Below are 19,293 nucleotides of genomic sequence, written 5' to 3' on the forward strand. Positions count from 1 at the left end.
GACGACGACGAACAACTCACTCCACATGCAAGGCAGGAGGTTTGCTGCCCTGCATCATCTGATGGAACTGGATCTTGAGGCGTAATGTTTCCGCTTCCTTGTCGAGGACTAAGGAATGTGCCTCGTGCACTCAAATATCTGTCTCATGAAGGTGTATTTCAGTGTCCTTACTCTCCTGATGGTGTTGGTGATTGATGGCAGCTTGTGAGGACTTGTGCGCACGCGTGTCACGGAGCCACTCGTACTTCTTCGCATCACGATGGTAGTCAGACTTTGCATCAAGCTTCACGAAGAAGTGTTGATGCTTCACCTCGTGGCATGACACAGCACTGGACTGGATGCTCTCAATCTCGTCATTTACCTTGGCAACCTGTTCCTGAACATCCAACTTGGCTTTCTTCTTCTTCGAGCCTTCGGTGCTGGTCGGCAATGATGTCTGGGGGGTGGGACTTATAAAACTGTCGGATGATGTGTTTGTCATATCCCGTATTCCGGACCTACATCTGACAATGTTCCCACACCTCATCCAGACCTTCAGATGCCCTATCCATGTCTCCAGTCCTCTATCTGTCCGGATCCCTGCACCTCTGCACATCCACATCTGCACATCCAGATCCCTTTACCTCTATACCTCAGCTAGCCTGCATCATTCATCCTTTGTCCCATCACCCTAATGTCTATCCACGTGTCTCATCCGGACATCCGATCCGATCCGATCCGGTCTGATGTATAGATCCGCTTCCGATCCGATATACGATAAGCTTCTTAATTCATTCCTGTGCATATAACGTTAACACAGCCTATTTGTCATATCCCGCATTCCAGACCAACATCCGACGACGTTCCCATGCCTCATCCGGACCTCCGGACCTCCTGTCCATGTCTCCAGACCCAATTCTCTATCTGTCCGGATCCCTGTACTCCTGCATCTGATATCCGGACGCCAGATCTGATATCCACATATCCCTGTCAGGACGAAACTCCATCATAATTTCCGGAACTTTCCCGCACTCATCCAGAAGTTTCTCGCACTCGTCCGGAAAGTCCTTCCGAACTTTCCCACGCTCCTCCGGAAGTCCTTCGGACTTCACTGGACTTTCTCCGGACTTCATTCTGAAGTTAAGGGCACATACTCAGGTAAGGGGCGCAGCGCACGAGCTGAAGCCAAGCCCCTTGGAATCAGTCCTACCCTTTGTGCATGGTCTTAACACTATTCCTCTATTCGGTATTCCTTGTCCTCGGTATCTCGGCTATACTTACTACCGGTACGCTTACTGATCCGTTAACCTATGCTTCATTTCCGACTCGCGCTTGATAACTTTGCTTATGCTTCATACATAGCCTCGGACGCTTGCTTACTGATCTTTCCGTTATTTCCTTAGTATATAAACTCTTTTATATGTCCTGTAGTTCCTCAGTCTGAATATCATATCAGTCCTCGCACTAGATCTCACCCTAAGTCCTCATATCAGTTCTAGTCTTCCGACTTAGCCAATATCCATCTCAGGCCTAGGGAGAAATTCCCTAGGCCAGAGCTCCGCTTATCCAATCCTCCGCTCATCCACTTATCCGATCCTCCGAAGTTTCCGGACGTTCGTCCGAAACTTTCCTGCGGTCCTCCGGACCTATTCTGCTTTGGACTTTGTCCTTGCAGCCTTTCCTCTGTTTGCTTCTACTTAGGACTTGTCCTAAGTAGCCATTACACATATCTGTATCAGGACAAAACCTCATCGTAATTTCCAGAAGTTCCTCCGGAACTTTCCCGCGCTTCGGACGTCCTTTGGACATCCTTGGACTTTCTTTGGACATCATTCTGAAATTAAGGGCACATACTCGGGTAAGGGGCGCAGCGCACGAGCTGAAGCCAAGCCCCTTGGAATCAGTCCTACCCTTTGTGCATGGTCTTAACAGTGTTGCGAGTTGTTGAGGAAGGGGTTGACATGCTGCAGGACACCCCTGACGATGCGATAGAGGGTGTTTTTCTGTGATGCCCCCCACGACTAGAGGGTCGCTGTGCACTGAATGCCGCATGGCTGTCATAAAAGGGTGTCGACGATTTCTGCGGCACCTCAAAAGTACTGGGAATGTCGGGAGGAGGAGATGCTGCAAGTTGACGCTTTTTCCCAGTGGCTCTAGCATGGCTGTCAAGGGTCATGGGGTCATCTTCCAAGTGGCACAGTGCGTCCCCGAGGGGGGTGGACAAAGGACAACTCAGATCCATGTCATCGTCATCGTCATCAGGGTCATGCATATTACAGTCCATGTCGTTATGAGGAAAGGAGGGAGGAGCTTGCAGAAGACACAGATCAATAGGAGGATCATTGTTGGAAGAGCCGTTAGAGGGTTGGGGCTGGGGGGAGAATGTACCTTGGGGCTGTGGCTCAGCGGAGGATGCGCTGTGTGATGGCAGATGGGGCTGTGGTTGGGGGGAGGATGCACTGTGTGATGGCTGAGCACTAGCCTGAGTGGCAACCTCAAAATTCATTGAGGGACCAGCCCTGCCAGGGTCACCATGCAGCTGTATGAGTGCATAGAGATTACCCGCATGGTCAACCCCCGGCCTGGATGAATGTGATTTAATTGCGAAAGACAGGATTGAGTGCCATATGCTATCAAGATCATATACCATGGAAGTTCAGCATTGACTTCGTCTGTAAAGCTCAATTGGTCAATAATCAAGAAATAAGTGTGAAGGACTCACCCAATAAGTTGTTCGAGGTAGTTGCATCCAGTGGCACCACACCGGCACCCGTTGCACTGAACTTGGCCTTGCACTTCTTGTATTTATTTTTGAGACTTGAAATTTGATCAGCGTAAATAAGAACAAGAGAAAGAGACTTACGCCGTCGCTGTGATGCAATTGGCAACTGACACACGAAACTTCTTCAGATCCTGATGATATGTGGTCTTGTATTTGGGATGGGTCACAAAGATGAGCTTGGCGATAATGTCGTGTATTTCATTCTTGTCCTTGCCTGAGGGGGCATCGTCAACATTAGACATTGCTTTCTTACCATCGGAATAGAACAGGATGCGACAATAAGGTGGGTGAATAGTCAGATGATTGATAAGGATTGTAGTGAGAGCATGATCCCTTTCCCACTGGATAGCGAACTTGATTGCATCTTGATGATCAGGTTGTCATTGTGACGAGGAGGCCTGCGGATCCATTGGATTTGAGCGCACTCCTTGAGTGTTGGCTCTAAGTCATGCTGAGCGACGAGCAAGATGGCAAAGGGCAGGCATGGTGTTTCAAACTCTGAAAGCCTGACTTCGAATTGCAGTGCCATGCAGGCTGTGTTTTTTCGACTTTCCTGGTGCTTTAACCGCAAGTAGCCAGGCGCCAAAATCTACCCTGTATGGAAAGCCTAACAGCCACACTCCTTTAGTCAGTGTCACGCATCTACAAATGGTATGAGGACCTCATGCACCTCTGAGTCATCTGTTGAATATCAAGAACATCAATTGTATATTCTACTTCGACATATTGTAAGGACGGAGTGATTTCCAATATCCTGTGACTCCCATGTGCGCGCACCAAGTACTTGAGCTCCACAGGCACTCCAACATCTTGACGCTCCTTTTCCTTTGGATCTCCGCATCCTCCTTTTGCACCGGAATCTATCAGTCGAGAAAGGATTGGTACGGAATGTGTGTGTCTGCATCACCGGTCTTCATCGATGCCATCGCTGGTTCATAGAAGTGCAGATTCCTGAGACGGAGGAAAGACACTGTCTCCCTCAGATTACTTTCACTTTCAATCCCCCGGGTTCGAGCTGGATGGTCAATTGAAAGCAGTTTCCATTGCGCGCGGCTTATGCTACGATGTTCAACGGAAGCCAAGGGCTAACCTTACAGAAGGCGGTGCTCGACTTGTGCACTGATTCATTCGCACACGGTCAACTATACACTGCACTGTCAAGAGTGCGTGGTCACAGGGACATTCAAGTGTTACCGTCTGAAGGGTTCGGAACTCTTGTACTTATTAAGATAGAATTGCTCTGCCTCGTCTGCAACTTGTTGGTGACTGAATTGCGGAATCAGGTGACATGCACGAATGACTTCTGTTACTGGTACAATGACTGCATGAGGTCCATGCTGCTGTGATGACCGAGTTAGACGGAAGCTCTGTAGATTATTGTCGAAGCTTTGCAGAGGGCGGAACCAGTGAATATACAGGAGTGGATGTGCAAATTTCCCCAAACAAGATGGCAGGTTAAATGCTGCCTTCACCTCACCAACATGTAGCCCTGGCACGGAGGTGAGTGAAAAATCTAGATAAGTTCGAAATGATGACTGACCTGATATGCCCTTCCCAGTGTACAGATCACGGTTTTCAATGAACAGTGCCGTGTCAAACCATGTGGCTGCTGGTGGTTTTCGTGGATCCCTTGAGGCCACTACTGGCAATGCGTGTATCTTAAAAAAAACTTCGAGCTGGTAATATGTGGTTATTTCTCGAAAGGCCGACAACTGGTATGCTGACGAATCACATTCTAGCACGAATGGGAAGCCTGAGTGGAGACCACGAAACGGTAAAAGGTAGTAAAGACAAAATAGTATTAATCAACTATCTAGTTGATAGGTTGGTCACATTTGTATCACATACATAATCAAAATTGACTCACAGAGCAGTATCATACACAACCACATGTTGTAAATGAGACGAGAAAACAAGGCGAGACAGAGGAACATCCATCAGTCACAGAGGCCGAGCAGCTGCAATAGAATACAAAGCTAGGGTACACAGAAAATGATTGGACATTGAAAATGGTGCCAGCATGGCGGCTAATCGCTGGACCGGTCAGAAAAATCTGTGACCACACAGGCAAGCAAGGTCAGATTCAGCATCCCCAAACTTGGTGTGTCCACACCGCTACGATTTAGAAGCAATATCAGAGGTGTTTGGAGTCCACAAGTTGTGACTACCATTTATGGTCCATGTCACAGGGGATAACAGAGCGTGGCTGTTAGCACACCAGCGGTTTGGGAGTTTTTCACTATGCAAGATTTGTTTTGAAATGTTAGTGATAAAGTTGGCATTCTTACTGCACATTTTGACATGGTAAAAATGCAAAAATTAGATGAGTGGCTAAATCCTGGGTGAAATTCTACATTTTGTGAATCATTTTGACATTGTAAAAATGTACAAAATACTCGAAGTTTTTTCCTTTCCGAAAATGTTGACTAAAATACGACCTATTTTATCACAGATAAACTCAAACTTTTGAAGCACAGCAAAATGTTCCGCAAAATATTACATAATGGTGAGTGTTTTGCCACTCTGGGAAATTTTGAATTTGCCCCTACATTTAAATGAGCCGGGAAAATGAAAAATTAAACCTATGGGGAATTGTAATGGGCATTCACTGGGCATTCACTGGGCGCTCGCTGAGCATTCATTGGGCACTGAGCATTCACCGTGCCAAAAAGTAGGTCTACATTATGTATGGTAAATAATGGTTTGAGTTCGACAAGAAGCTGAAAAAGGGCATTGAAACTATCACTGCTCAAATGGTCTCTGCTAAAAGGACATAGTGATGCAATCCTTTACCTATTGGAAAGACTGAGGAGTTTCGATGTGCGAATGTGACACCACGTCACGAAGTGACTTCAGAGACTCAGAGATTTGTTCATCAACATTGAACATGTTAACCTTGCTATAACAATAATGGCTGAAGTGCACGAAAATGTAAGTCGTCAGTAGCCTGATGAGATGCAAGAACTGATGCATTTTCTGCAGCAAGTTGACATTAATGAAGACAATAGTGTAAGTTATGCTACAGTTTGAGTGAGTAAACTAACTATACAATATTAGTCTTTACATGGGGAGGTGGAGGAGCAGGCTGGGGATGTCATGGTGGAGCAGTCTGAGGGCATTATGGAGGAGCAGGCTGGGGCAGAGGAGCAGGCTGGAGACCTTGAGTGTGCCGAAACATTTGCAGTAACACCATCCGCAATAGTAAGTCCGCTGCTACTCATCTCCATTAGCAAATTATGATATATCTAGGTGTTATGGGACTACGCACAAGAGATCGTGCAAGATGATATGGAATACGCGCAAATTCATCCACACGCGCCATGCGCCACTCACCCCCCCATCCAAATGTTGTGCCGCGATAAGTGCCTCCTAGCATTGATGGTGGAGGATAGGCACGAAGCGGTGATTTGGCTATGGCAGGAGTTGAACGAGATAGAGCACCTGTTGGGTTTGGAGCACATTTAGGGAGGAGGAGCCAGTGGGGTGGAAGAGAGCGGAAGCCACATAGATATCCATTGCCTACCTACATTTATGGATCGATTTCATGAACCTTCTTTTCTGGAATGCCATCCACCACTTGCTTGGCTTGGCCATACAGGTATTCTACCAGACAAACTGTGTTATGCCATGAAGCAGTAATAAATAAGTGATTTGAAGATGTATACCTACCTCCCGCCTGATACAAGTGCCCACCAATCTCCCACCCGAAAGGTTTGCCTGGATTAACCTGCCTGCCTCACCCACTAAGCATGAAAGATTTTATAATATTACTATATACATAATCCGCGCCTTGGAAGACTATTTGCTTGTCGGTGTAGTCAATGGGCAGATCGTAATGATGTGCTTGCCTTCATGTTAGAGGGAAGGATATAATGTAAGAATAAACAACACTCACAGGAGTCAAATTCGACTGGCTCAGACGAGACAGGAAGCCCATCTTCCTTACTGAGAAGGAGTGTTTGTATTTCGTTACAGGTTGTCTCTAGCCGAGTCCTGCGAGAGACGATGGAGGAGACCTTGTGCTTCACTTTCGCGAGGGTCTTGATTATCATAAATAGCTCATTGCGGATGGACTGTAACACATCACGAGACGTTGCAAGGGAAAGTTGGATGTGAGTGCTTTCTATCTGCAACTCTACCACATTCAAAGTGGCTTCAGCCCTTGAAGAGTGCTTCATCTCAATGGCCTGGAGGGCGTGGGTGATGTGTCTGTGAAATGAACAGTTACTACATGAATCATGTGATATGTGTATTGCTCACTGTGTATCGCTGACAGTGAGTTCACCATTCAGGTAGACCTTTCCCTTGTCTCGCTGGACTTCTGAACGCTAAACCCACAGTTTGTGGTGACCATCCGAATCAGATTCGTGATCAGTTAGGGTTATAGCGAATAGTTCAGCGGCGAGATCATCCACTGGCATCGACATGTTGGACTGATGCATTGGGTGCTGGTCTTGGAGATATTGAGGGAATGGTGCCTTGCGATCTGAGCTGGGCTGGAGCAAGGCTTGGTGAGTGAGATGGAGCAAAGAATCTTCACATTCACATCCAGATGACATTGCAATGTTGACAGCATGTGCTGAATGCACATATTTCATGGCGATGGGCAAGTTTTTGCCACCAGAATTTCTAGGCATACCATCCACTCCAACATCGCAGCACTGTGCGCATTTGCACAGAAAAGTTCGGCTAGGCATCTAAATAAAGTTTAGACGATGATGATCATGTCTGAAGCTGCCATTGATCTTGCCTCTTGAGAGGATGGGAATGTGGTGAGTAGGGCTGTTCACCGTACGCCGTACGACGGGACTTTACGGGGCCGTAATACGGTCACCGTACCCGTACCGTTGGTTGTTTCAACCTTGAGTTGACGGGACGGGGTACGGGTATAAAGGCCCCGTATTTTGCCGTATTTGTACGGTCGTATACGGCCGTATTACGGTGTAAGTTTCAGACTTATACATGCAGTAGCCGCATGTCTTATTTCGCAACAAGTCAATTCCGGACCTGATCCTCACACTATGGAGATCCTCAAAGTACTGCCAGTGGTATGTTTTCTACTATAATCTCTAATCAACCCCACTCTAACATGTTCTATGTCATGTCCAGATCATATATTCTTTGATTACTTTGCCCCGATCCAGGAGGAACCATGATACCGGTCAAGATATCTCCTGGCGCTGTTCCTTTCCTCCCATTGCTTGCTTTCCCCCCTCCCAGTTCCCGTATTTTTACTCGATGTCATCTGACGCTCCAGACACATGTGCACTCGCCGAGGATCAAGCTTTTCAGGTGGTTCTTGGCTGTGGAAAACGTCCCAAGAATCCTGACCGCATGAACGCCCTAATTCAGGCTGAACGTGAAGGTGATGATCAGCCTCTGCGTCGCCATCGCCGATCTCGTCGTTTACCCAAGAAGAGCGCTGGCATTATCAACAATGACAACTTTTTTCCATCTCTCCCAGTTGACCCTTCAGATGCCGATGACGGTGATTTCACAGGGGATGACTCTGACTCTAGCTCGGAGTCAGAGTCATTAGGCTCTAACAGTGATGTCCAGGAGATAACAAATGTGGAGGTAAGTTATTTCTCGTGTTTCTCTTCACTGGTCTTACTAATTATGTAGCTTGCTGCAATGCTGCCTACGAAAACTGTACCACAACGAGGGGGAAACGACACACGCCAACTCCGACAGAAAACGAAGCGCAAGGCCAACCGACCTTTGCCTGCCACCAGCGACTCCCAGGCATCCAAGCGTGCTCGCGTGGAGGAAGTAGATGACGAGGACAGTGGTAGCTTACAGCCATCGACGAGCTCAGCTCTTCCCCGACTATCGAAGGTGAGTTCTTTCCTGTTGTTTATAGCTATTCTAACTCGGGTCACTCCAAATCATTAGCAGGCCAGCAAGCGCAATCCAATCTATTATTTCTACGAGCTTGTGGAGATGAATTCCGACGGACAAGCAGGCGACGTTGGCGACAAACACTACAAATGCTATTTGGGCAACCGCAAGGTCCTTACCATCACGCGTGCGATGAAAAGCAGTTTGAATGGTATGTTACATTTTGACGGCATGTCTTGTTTCTTACTAGTTTCAGGTTTGATCGGTCATCTGAAGACTCATTTTCCACCAATGTATCGACTATATCTGCTCTTGAAGTCCCGTGGGACCCCACCTACCGACGACGAACTCACACGAAATGGTTGAAGGCCTTTCGCTCTGCTACCACACAAATGTCCACGACAAAGCGTCCCATGCTATCTACCGCACACGCAATATTCCGTGGACTCCAGGAGTCGATTCGAGATGACTTGGCAGAACTTCTGGATTCAGCTCCAGTGAAGCTGCGGTCTGCGCTAACAAGTGCTCATCGTAAGCTCAGTGATTATTACTTCAAGATTGACAAGTCGCCTTTCTACGTCTGGGCTTCAAGTATGTTACCTTTCATTGCGAGTTTGTTTGGCTAGCTAATCAACTATTCCATAAGTTCTTGACCCCCGCATCTCGTACAATGGGCTCCACAGCGACTGTGGAGATGATATCACCGCACAAATGCATATCGAGACGCAGAAGAGCAATCTGCATGCTCTTTATAAGAAGGAGTATGCTACAAGGGTGGCACAATCAATCCCTTCGTCATCTCCCACTGAAGCAGGCCCAGAGAACACTGGGCGCCAGTCTCCGACGAAGGTCAACTTCACAGCAAGGTACAAGAAGCGATCGAATGTGACGATAGATGAATTCGAGCACTACTTGAAGCTCCCGCAGGAGGATTTCGATACTTGTGACCCCATTCAGTGGTGGGCAGGTCGTCGTGCACAATTTCCCAACCTTTCTCGTCTCGCGCGTGATGTTCTTGCAATCCCTGGTGAGTGTATAGCCTATCTAAAACATTCATAGTATCTAATTATTGTCTTCGCGCTATTTGCAGGGTCTGCTGTTGCCGTTGAACATATTTTTTCTGGGGGTCGGGACACAGTCTCTATGCGGCGTGCAAGCCTCAAGCCTGAGACAATCAGGATGCTAATGTTGCTGAAGGCAAAGCTTCGTTTGGCTCGTGCTGCAGTCCAAGACCTCGTTTAATGTACCGTATGTACCGTATACGGCCGTAAAGCACACCGTACCGTACCGTCAGCATATTTTTTTTCATCCGTAATAGACGGTTATGTTTTAGCTTCATACGGCGGCACACCGTATACGGTACGGCCGTACGCCGTATACGGTATGGTGAACAGCCCTAGTGGTGAGTGTTAACAGGGACTACGTACTGGAAAAAAGAGTGAACTTTATAGAATTAAAAAGGCATTGGTATCCTTGCTGAAGTACAATGTTCACCCTGGAGACCCTTGTAGGTAGAAGACGTCCATTTCAGTTGAAGCTGCACAGCGCCTGCTAGCTGGGCGCTCACCTGGGAGAAACTCAGGCAATTACAACTGGAAGTAGTTAATTAGCACTGAAAATTCATGGGCAGTCACTGGGGACTTACGAATGGTAGTCTGCGCCAGATGAAGTCTGCAAATAATCAAGTCTGAAATGTTGCTGAACAGGCATAAATTACAATCTTTGTTTGAACTAAGGAAGTGCTTACAATTACTGCAGATGGCGAAGCCTTGGTTGGACCCGAGCATACTAGCTCGGGTTTTTATCAGGATAGCCTGATGTACATCCCTGTACCAACTCTATGTCACTTGTTATTTATTAAATCTGGTAACTACAACTACTACAGTACAAGTACAACTATCCATCCTAATGCAATTAATATAAAAGCAAATGAAATATACCAGTTATAAACGAACTCAAACATTGCTCAAATGTGTGTACATAGTCAGGAAAAGAGACAAATGATGTGAAAGGCACGCCTAATGTATCATATGTGAAATTATGTAATCGACTAATCCCACGATAGCGGGCATGCTCTCTTTGCACTGCTGGGCGGGTGCATAATGAGAGATATAGATAGAACGTGATGCATGGGCTTGAATGAAGAAATTTTGGGCCTATAAAGGAATAAGTATTGAGAACGAACGGCTGCGTCAAAAGAGTTTTAAAAGATCAAGACTGCAAACAAGCTTGTGCATGTGGCCAATGTAATGGGTGGGAGATATGATCGTTTGGACATATTGGGGATAACTTTTGCAAAACCTTGTGTTCTGAAGAGCAGAGCCTGTCCGTGCCATTGCGCGCCATCGAGTTCATGCTAAAAATGGAGATGTGAGGCAGTAGCCTCTGCAACACATCCGGCCTAAGAAGAGATACAAGCTGTGATTAGGTACTCGAATCATCCTTTGTCTGTACAATGTATATGAAATAATGACATGCACGAAGTATCATAAATGAATATAGCTCGTAAAGTAACACTAGAATATCGTTAGGCTAAGGACGCAAGATCACCCAGGCCAGCTATTGAACTGAGGATCTCATTGTTATCCTCAGGATCTAGCCTATGTTTCTTTCCAGTTGGTGTGACTTGTACCCGCACTGGCGTCATGTCCTGCAAGAGGCATAGGGACTTCATGTACATGCGACGTCCAGTTTTCTTGTCGCTTGGATGCAGTTTTTGCAGCACGGCTGCATCTTGAACAGGCCAGCCGGGTGCCTCAAGATACTTGTTGTAAATCTTGATGACAGAGTCATGTGAGTGCAGGACTCGCATACCCACCTCCTTCTTGTAAGCAGGCAGCTTCGACATTATGTTTTGCACGAAATCTATCATTTTCTGATGTCCCGCCGTCCATACAGGCTCTTTGGTAAAAAGGTGCTTGAATGTGATCCGGGGTTGCGCAAGTTCCTCCTGCTCTTCAGGGGGGAGTATGGAGTACCTATGTGAGAAGAACTGAGCAAGTTCAAGGATAACGTTGTCAAGTGGTTTGCAGTCGACAAATATATCTTGTGGAAAATATGCTCTCGCAATGAGCCAGCTCGATTTTGCGCATCCTCCAGACCCCACCAATGGATCAGCATCCAATACCTGTGTTATGAATTGCGTCTGGTGTAGGAATATAACACAGAGTGGGGCTATATGAAGATGGCTCCAAACTGATATCTTTATGTTGTGGTCATCCAACACCTAGTCTGCTATACTTGTGGAACAAGTGTGTTCAACCCAGGGGTCTGCGGTCTGGGAATAGTTTTGGGGGTAAGTGAGTGATGTGGGCATAATGTGAATATGTTCATCAGGTAATATGCAAGGTTCAAAGACACACACCGAGTAATGTGTCACGGATAGATTGCACAAGTTGTTGGGAACTCTGAAAGTCATTCAATTTCTCACCCACGATATCAAGGGCGAGGCAGTGAAGAGTGTGCGGAGTGACAGCCTTGTTGGGACACGCCCATTCAGTGCTTCCAAACTTGACAGTTTGAGTGTTTTGCTGAGGGATAGGGTGGATTACATCGTGAAATGCAATGCATCTTGTGATATTGTGAACTTTGTGTGATGTTAATAATTTATAGGTCTCACCTTCAGGTAGGACATCCTTTATCGACACCGCCAAGAGTCTTTGAACATCACGATCTTCTTATTGAGGATGTCAAATGCAGGGCACGTGTGAGTCCAACGGCCAACAGGCGGAAAACCTCTGGCAACAGGCTGGGGGATAATCAACGTCAGCTGGCTAGAGTCCTTGACGTCAGGATCCTCAGGGACTGCAACTTTGAACATGCGTGTGGTAGTTGGAAGGCCTAACACCGTCCTTGCAAGGTCAGCATCCTCGGCGCTGGCAGGCATCACAGATGTATTGACACCACGCATTTCAGGCGATGCTTGTGCGTAACGATAAAAAAAGTCAGCTAAGTATGGCTTGTCGTTGTAATCGAAGGAGCCTGTAATGATAACTCCCTCCCTATCCCATCTGAGAATGCGAGCGCAATTACAGATGATCAATACAGAGAATGCGTGAGTGCGATATTGAGCACCGAGCTGAGCGCCAGCATAGCTCGTTGTGTCAAAGCCCTTGTCGGTCTGAGAGACAATGGGCTTATCAATCCCAGAATGTTTGCTGAATGTGTTGTGTGCATCATTCCATTTGAATTCAATGTTCAATTCGAATTTGGAAATATCGCAGCCACGAGATGTTCTGTCGGCGTATACACATACATCCGGCTTGACGTTGAATGTGAACAACGAACAGTTCTGCGTATCTGAATGTTAAGATGGGAGTGAAGTGGGCCGCTTCTAGAGGCTACTGAGAGGCCAGAAGAGATCAGACTAGAGTCCAGAGTAAGTTGCCAATCTATTGAATGGTGTAGTAAAGTTGTACAGTACCTAGAGTCCAGAGTAAGTTGCCAAAGAGGCAGGGAGCACTGGACTCTGGGATATGGGCGACGTATGGTAAACAAATGTAAACAGACAAGCCACAATCAAAGGGTAAGTAATAACTCGACCTAGGGACGTCCTAGGGAGGTCAGGAAGTCATGTAAATAGTAAGTAAAGTGTCAGGAATAATGCTATGAGTATGAAGGCACAATAAGACACATAAAAGACATAGAAATGCATACTGTAGAGGTGAATGATCATATAACTAACAATAACATACTTCATTCCACGTGTGCGGTGTAGAGACCGACATCTCTGTGGCCTCATAGAGGTCTAATTTCCGATGCATGTTGAATGCTAATCATTACCTGAATCATTCCCTATCATATCCGACTCAATACACACCAAACCCAAAAACATCAGACATCAGACTTTGCACATTGCACATTGCACTATCAGACTTCGCATCGGACTATCAGATATCGTGCGCACTCGTCCTACCTATGTCCTGTGTCATTTTGCTAGCCCCACTAGGTGCGCAGTTACTTGTTTTCCCATTGCTAACATTGTAGACCACATTATTACATGTCCGCAGCACCTCATGTCTTATTACATAGGACATCAGACCCGAAGATATTGCGCTACTACTTTCACCTATATGGTTCCAGACTTCTATGTATCTACATAAATATTGGACTCCCCATAGCATTACCATCATCCAAGTAGAGGAGAGCTGTTCTCCGACGCTTAGGGGTCAAACCTGATATTTCGTAGTTCTTAGTTGACATTGCGAATATCATCGTTCCTTCACTGCCCATTATTATTGCGCATACCACTCGCTCTTCCGACGCTCGCTATAGCGTTACTATTAGTTTCCAATACCCCGAACCCGAACCTGATAACCCGAAACCCCAAAAACATCGGACCCGACGCTTTTGCATCGGACATTGTTTCCTGCGCTCGGACTATTGACCCCACATCACTCACTTACCCCCAAAACTATTCCCAGACCGCAGACCCCTGGGTCGAACACACTTGTTCCACAAGTATAGCAGACTAGGTGTTGGATGACCACAACATAAAGATATCAGTTTGGAGCCATCTTCATATAGCCCCACTGTGTTGTATTCCTACAGCGGCATGTTGTGCCTCTTCAAAATCAAGTGTCATCCGGTCCTGCCAATGAAAGTCACAACAGTCCAACATGCAATAAAAATGTCCCACTGTCATATCCCGTATTCCGGACCTACATCCGACAATATTCCCACGCCTCATCCGGACCTTCGGACACCCTATCCATGTCTCCAGTCCTCTATCCATCCGGATCCCTGCACCCCTGCACATCCACATCCACATACCTTTACCTCCATACCTCAATCCACGCGTCTCATCTGGACGTCCGGTCCGGTCCGATCCGATCCGATATACGATAAGCTTCCTAATTCAATTCCTGTGCATATAACGTTAACACAGCCTATTCCTCTATTCGGTATTCCTTGTCCTCGGTATCTCGGTTATACTTACTACCGGTATGCTTACTGATCTGTTAACCTATGCTTCATTTCCGACTTGCGCTTGATAACTTTGCGTATGCTTCATACATAGCCTCGGATGCTTGCTTACTGATCTTTCCGTTATTTCCTTAGTATATAAACTCTTGTATATGTCCTGTAGTTCCTCAGTCTGAATATCATATTAGTCCTCGCACTAGATCTCACTCTAAGTCCTCCTATCGGTTCTAGTCTTCCGCCTTAGTCAATATCCATCTCGGGCCTAGGGAGAAATTCCCTAGGCCAGAGCTTCCACTTATCCGCTCATCCGCTTATCTGCTCATCCGCTTATCCGCTCATCCGCTTATCCGCTCATCCGCTTATCCGCTCATCCGCTTATCCGCTCATCCGATCCTCCGAAGTTTCCGGATGTTTGTCCGAAACTTTCCCGCGGTCCTCCGGACCTATTCTGCTTCGGACTTTGTCCTTGCAGCCTTTCCTCTGTTTGCTTCTACTCAGGACGTGTCCTGAGTAGCCATTACATGTATCTGTATCAGGATGAAACCTCGTTGTAATTTCCGGAAGTTCCTCCAGAACTTTCCCGCACTCATCCAGAAGTTACTTGCACTCGTCCAGAACGTCCGTCCGAAGTTTCCCGTGCTTCGGATGTCCTTCGGACATCTTCGGACTTCCTCCAGACATCATTCTGAAATTAAGGGCACATACTCGGGTAAGGGGCGCAGCGCACGAGCTGAAGCCAAGCCCCTCGGAATCAGTCCTACCCTTTGTGCATGGTCTTAACACCCACCTGGATTGCTGTTACTTCCTTGCAGTGCTGCTGTTCTAATGAGGTAAGGGCCTGAACTTTCTCGCACTCAAGATCTGCATTCTTTTCGCGATACTGCCCAATGACAGATTGCATCTCGGATTCGCGTGAGTGAGCACCGATCTGGAGGCGAGTGAGACATGGTCATTTTTATGCAAATCTGATGCCTTACCTGCACATAGCGCTTTCGGAGAAAAAGCTCGTGGTGGCTATAACATAGCTCACATAAATCACTGTGCAGTCCGGATGACAAATCGATTTCCTTCAGAAGAACTTTAGCAGGCTAAATATATGTGAGCTAAGATACGAAAAAGGTATCAAAAGGCTGACACGCTGATCCTCCTCCTCTCTCATCCGTCAGCTAGCCCCCCAAGGGTTATACGCTGCCATTGCGGAGTCCTCATTGAATAAAGTAGGCTCGAATGGGTGAGCGTGGATCGTTGTAGAGCTAGTAGCAGGCTGGGGTGCAGGTGGATATGTGTGCGCGGGGTGAAGCTCCTGAAGCGGGTATGACTCACTAGTGAAACCGGTTGGGTCTTCGTCAGGATGCGAGGAAAGAAAAGCCATCAGGCGGTACATCCTGCAAGACTTGTTTGACACTAGCGTAATTTATCTGAAAATCACACTTACCTGAATGATGGATCCAACCAAACAGAGATAACAACAGATAGACCTCATATCCGGTATCACGGAGGTTCTCAGTGTTACTACCTTGTTAATTCATAAGTAGAGGCACGAAGTTCAAACTCATTCGGTCGATTAAATCAGTGTTCCATCAGACTAATGCTAAGTTTGCTTCTAACTATTTTTTCTTCGCAAGTTTTTGTCGCTCCTTAGCGGAGATATTTTTTAGTTGCATATGGACTAGATCTCCCACTGGCCAACACCCCATATAGTCATGCAATTCTGGAAAGTGAGTGACAGCCTCAATACCAAGTTAGATAGAAACAAGTGAAGACACTGAAGATGCACCTCTTTCTCAACAGAGTGCAATGCTGTAGGTGTTTGGTTTGTCTTGCTCTTGCTAGTATTGCAATGATTGTCGATCGATCGGTGAACATAATCCTAATGTCGGAATGAATACAATACCAGATCATGGAAAAAGAACCCACCTTGAACTTCTTGAAGTGACTAGGATCCCATTTGAGTGCCTTTTCTAAGTTATATCCTCCACAACCTCGGTGTCCTGCTTCACCCTCCGGTTTGAGGATTCTGGATCCATTCGAATCCGATGATAAGATGGAAAAATACATGGACATCTTTTCTGGCTTGCCATTCTGGTCTGCCAAAAAAGAGACCGACTTGGTAAGTTTGGGAGTAGGAGTGCGAGAGGGGATGGATGGGGTTACACGAAACGACATGGTTGTGAGGATGCACGATGGAGCATGGATACGTCCCCGGAGTGTATGAGTAGAAAATGCTATCTCTTCTTGTGGAGAGATCAAGACGAACGATGGTGTCAGATAAAGAATCTCTGTGTGATATGTCAATAATGGAATTGGCTGCGGAGGATCATCTGCCTGGTAAAATGCAGGGACAGGTGCAGATCTATGAACCATGATCACAGACTGATCAGTACACAGTTAGACAGTTAGAGCTAGGATTTAATGATGGATTGATTGCAAGAACCCGGGAGACTAGTACCCGCTAGGGAACAAAGTTACCAGGGAGATGTCGTCACATATCACCTATTGTTGTTGTGTTGTCGCCAAGTGTTTCGTTATTATATGACATGTCATCCGACTATCTAATTGTATGCATGATTACTATTAAGGCCTCAAAGACAAGTGAGACTGACCCTACATCGTAAGCCTATGTTTTTCCTACCCACCAAAAATTGCAAGGAATATCGCCTTGAAGGGCGTCTCGTCGGACACAAGAACACAATCAATTGTTTGGCAGTCTCAAGGAATGGCAGTCTGTTGGCAAGCGGTGGTAAGTTGTATGTGTGACAGTGCCATAGGATCGACTTACTAGAAAGTAGGCTCGGATGGCACGAGAATCTGGGACCTCAAACAGCAACTTCAGCTCCCATCCCCACGTCAAAATGTAGCCCTTCGAAATCCAGCCAATTCCATGACATGTGTATGCTGGATCACCCGCCAAGATGCAACACATGAGACATTATGCTATGGCACAAGATTAGGATTCATCGGTATTTGGCAACAACAGGGCGAAGGTATGGAGGACTTTAATGCCAAAGTGTCAAGAAGAATTGGCACAGGTAAAGAGATCACGTGTCTTACCTATGACCACGCTGGGGATGATACTCGTATTGCTACTGGGACATGGGACAAACATGTTCAAGTTTGGTCATTTGACTTCAAAGGACCGTTAATTCTGATCTTCAGCATCAAGCTCTCTACCACGATCCCGTGCACGATAAACTTCAATCACACTGCAAGTCGAGATTTGTTAGTCTTCGGAATGTATGACGGAGAGGTGTATGTCAATACACGATCCTCACGGATGATTCTGACATACCTTGTAGTCATGCGCTTTGGGGTACAGATGGAGCTATTATCGCTACAAACAATGCTGGACCCCTAATGTGAGGGATTTCATCGCAAAAGATCAGCATTCTTACCATTTAATCAAAGCGGGCATGCTTCTGTGGACATCACTCAAACACTATTTCTCATCGACAATGTCACTAATGGATTTAGCTTGCACCAACTGGACGATGCAGTATGCATCACAACCTATAATACTAACCCTGTCAAAACATTTTTGAAACAAGTAGTGTTTGGTGAAAAGACTGACATAGTAGTGGGTGGCAGTGACACAGGTGTCGTATATGTTTTCGACAAAAATGAGGGAAACCTCAAACAAGTGTCAAGGCATGCCAATAAGACAAGAGTGCAGGTGGTTACTGTGCGGCATTTTCATTCCTGGTTATTTAAGTGCCTGACAGACTGCAAGACCTATGACGGAACTTACCACAGTATAATTGTTGGGGCAATGTCTCAGGATGATACAGAGCTGATAATCTCTGTCTGGAGTCGCCAACGGAACAATCTTGAGACACCACGTCCATTTGGGAGGGCACTCAAAAACTTTGTGCGAGGAATTGTACAGTTGGTTATCACAATGGTTCTGATTGCATATGTTAGCCATGTCATACATCATATTTCACGATGGGCCACAATGTACTGACTTACCCTGATGATGCAGTTCGTTAAAATGAACACACCAATCTCATTAGAATCTCTGGGAAATATCTGGTGAAACTTGGCTTGACCACACGAGCCCACAAATGATGACATCCGTGTCTGGGTGGAGCAGTATATTAAACACCGAGGGGACATGGCAGGAAATTCAAATGAAGATAGGATACGTACTGGGCAAGGAAAGACCGGAATATTGAGGATTGAGATGGGGCATGACGAGGAGTCACAGGCCATGATTTTTCTTGGTACTTAGTACGGAGTCACTGTGATAGATATTTTCAATACAGGAAATCAAGAAGTTAAGTTATGCACGCAGGCGCAAATTACCAATTGATTTGAGCAGGCAAGATGCTGGGTTCGACTTTTCAGCATGCAGAGGTCACTTAAAATTAAATGACTTTTGTTCTCTCAACGTAAGAGAATATAGAATTTTTCCAAAACATAAGTTATACCAAACTCTGTAAAGTATACTAGCTGTTGCGCGCATGTACATGTCTGAAAGAAAGATAACTAAACATAGGTACAGGTATTATATAGTGGACGACTACATAATTAAACTCCGCCGGAGATGTTACCGAAGCGCCCATTGAGCGCCCATGTGTCACTGAGATGTTTACATAACCTGCTGAGTTTTAATTGTGAAGTCATTCTCTATATCATGGCGTTCTTGCCAAGATTGTGACTTTTCCAACTACTTTTACATATGAATACATGTATGATAGTATAGTACTTGTAATTATGTAGTGGGCATTGGCCAATCATTACATTCACTCGCGCACCCAGTGCGCTCC

General features: G+C 46.2%; 9 protein-coding genes across 9 annotated transcripts; 3 read left to right on the plus strand and 6 right to left on the minus strand.

Moving 5' to 3' along the window:
- Window positions 1–16: 16 nt before the first annotated feature.
- On the minus strand, window positions 17–481 carry HD556DRAFT_1443461 (uncharacterized protein; the record flags this gene model as incomplete). Its single annotated transcript, XM_041306617.1, has 2 exons — window positions 17–108; window positions 172–481. 2 exons carry the CDS (start codon window positions 479–481, stop codon window positions 17–19), a joined length of 402 nt encoding a protein of 133 aa, XP_041160071.1.
- A 1,404-nt stretch (window positions 482–1,885) lies between these two features.
- Window positions 1,886–3,003, minus strand: HD556DRAFT_1443462 (uncharacterized protein; the record flags this gene model as incomplete). The annotated part of the gene is made up of 4 exons (XM_041306618.1): window positions 1,886–2,561; window positions 2,627–2,651; window positions 2,702–2,796; window positions 2,843–3,003. The coding sequence occupies 4 exons, from the start codon at window positions 3,001–3,003 to the stop codon at window positions 1,886–1,888; spliced, it is 957 nt and encodes a 318-aa protein (XP_041160072.1).
- A 1,026-nt stretch (window positions 3,004–4,029) lies between these two features.
- Window positions 4,030–4,185, minus strand: HD556DRAFT_1210735 (uncharacterized protein; the record flags this gene model as incomplete). The annotated part of the gene is made up of 1 exon (XM_041296564.1): window positions 4,030–4,185. A coding segment is annotated over one exon (156 nt), but the record flags the coding sequence as incomplete, so codon positions are not given.
- Window positions 4,186–6,559: 2,374 nt separating this feature from the next.
- HD556DRAFT_1308516 (uncharacterized protein) lies at window positions 6,560–7,415 on the minus strand (the record flags this gene model as incomplete). Its single annotated transcript, XM_041300150.1, has 4 exons — window positions 6,560–6,609; window positions 6,657–6,970; window positions 7,022–7,089; window positions 7,401–7,415. 4 exons carry the CDS (start codon window positions 7,413–7,415, stop codon window positions 6,560–6,562), a joined length of 447 nt encoding a protein of 148 aa, XP_041160074.1.
- Window positions 7,416–8,227: 812 nt separating this feature from the next.
- Window positions 8,228–8,812, plus strand: HD556DRAFT_1220955 (uncharacterized protein; the record flags this gene model as incomplete). The annotated part of the gene is made up of 3 exons (XM_041296806.1): window positions 8,228–8,338; window positions 8,387–8,613; window positions 8,665–8,812. Coding segments are annotated over 3 exons (486 nt in total), but the record flags the coding sequence as incomplete, so codon positions are not given.
- Window positions 8,813–8,961: 149 nt separating this feature from the next.
- HD556DRAFT_1217669 (uncharacterized protein) lies at window positions 8,962–9,183 on the plus strand (the record flags this gene model as incomplete). The annotated part of the gene is made up of 1 exon (XM_041296724.1): window positions 8,962–9,183. A coding segment is annotated over one exon (222 nt), but the record flags the coding sequence as incomplete, so codon positions are not given.
- Window positions 9,184–12,239: 3,056 nt separating this feature from the next.
- Window positions 12,240–12,869, minus strand: HD556DRAFT_1237612 (uncharacterized protein; the record flags this gene model as incomplete). The annotated part of the gene is made up of 1 exon (XM_041297915.1): window positions 12,240–12,869. A coding segment is annotated over one exon (630 nt), but the record flags the coding sequence as incomplete, so codon positions are not given.
- A 3,327-nt stretch (window positions 12,870–16,196) lies between these two features.
- HD556DRAFT_1308519 (uncharacterized protein) lies at window positions 16,197–16,693 on the minus strand (the record flags this gene model as incomplete). Its single annotated transcript, XM_041300151.1, has 4 exons — window positions 16,197–16,238; window positions 16,305–16,397; window positions 16,445–16,544; window positions 16,584–16,693. The coding sequence occupies 4 exons, from the start codon at window positions 16,691–16,693 to the stop codon at window positions 16,197–16,199; spliced, it is 345 nt and encodes a 114-aa protein (XP_041160078.1).
- Window positions 16,694–17,146: 453 nt separating this feature from the next.
- HD556DRAFT_1308520 (WD40-repeat-containing domain protein) lies at window positions 17,147–18,699 on the plus strand (the record flags this gene model as incomplete). Its single annotated transcript, XM_041300152.1, has 6 exons — window positions 17,147–17,267; window positions 17,317–17,511; window positions 17,557–17,776; window positions 17,824–17,883; window positions 17,933–18,440; window positions 18,538–18,699. The coding sequence occupies 6 exons, from the start codon at window positions 17,147–17,149 to the stop codon at window positions 18,697–18,699; spliced, it is 1,266 nt and encodes a 421-aa protein (XP_041160079.1).
- Window positions 18,700–19,293: the final 594 nt, after the last annotated feature.

The sequence above is a fragment of the Suillus plorans genome, assembly GCF_016647745.1.
Source record: "Suillus plorans strain S12 chromosome Unknown HD556scaffold_29, whole genome shotgun sequence".
In the NCBI taxonomy this organism is placed as follows: Eukaryota; Fungi; Basidiomycota; class Agaricomycetes; order Boletales; family Suillaceae; genus Suillus; species Suillus plorans.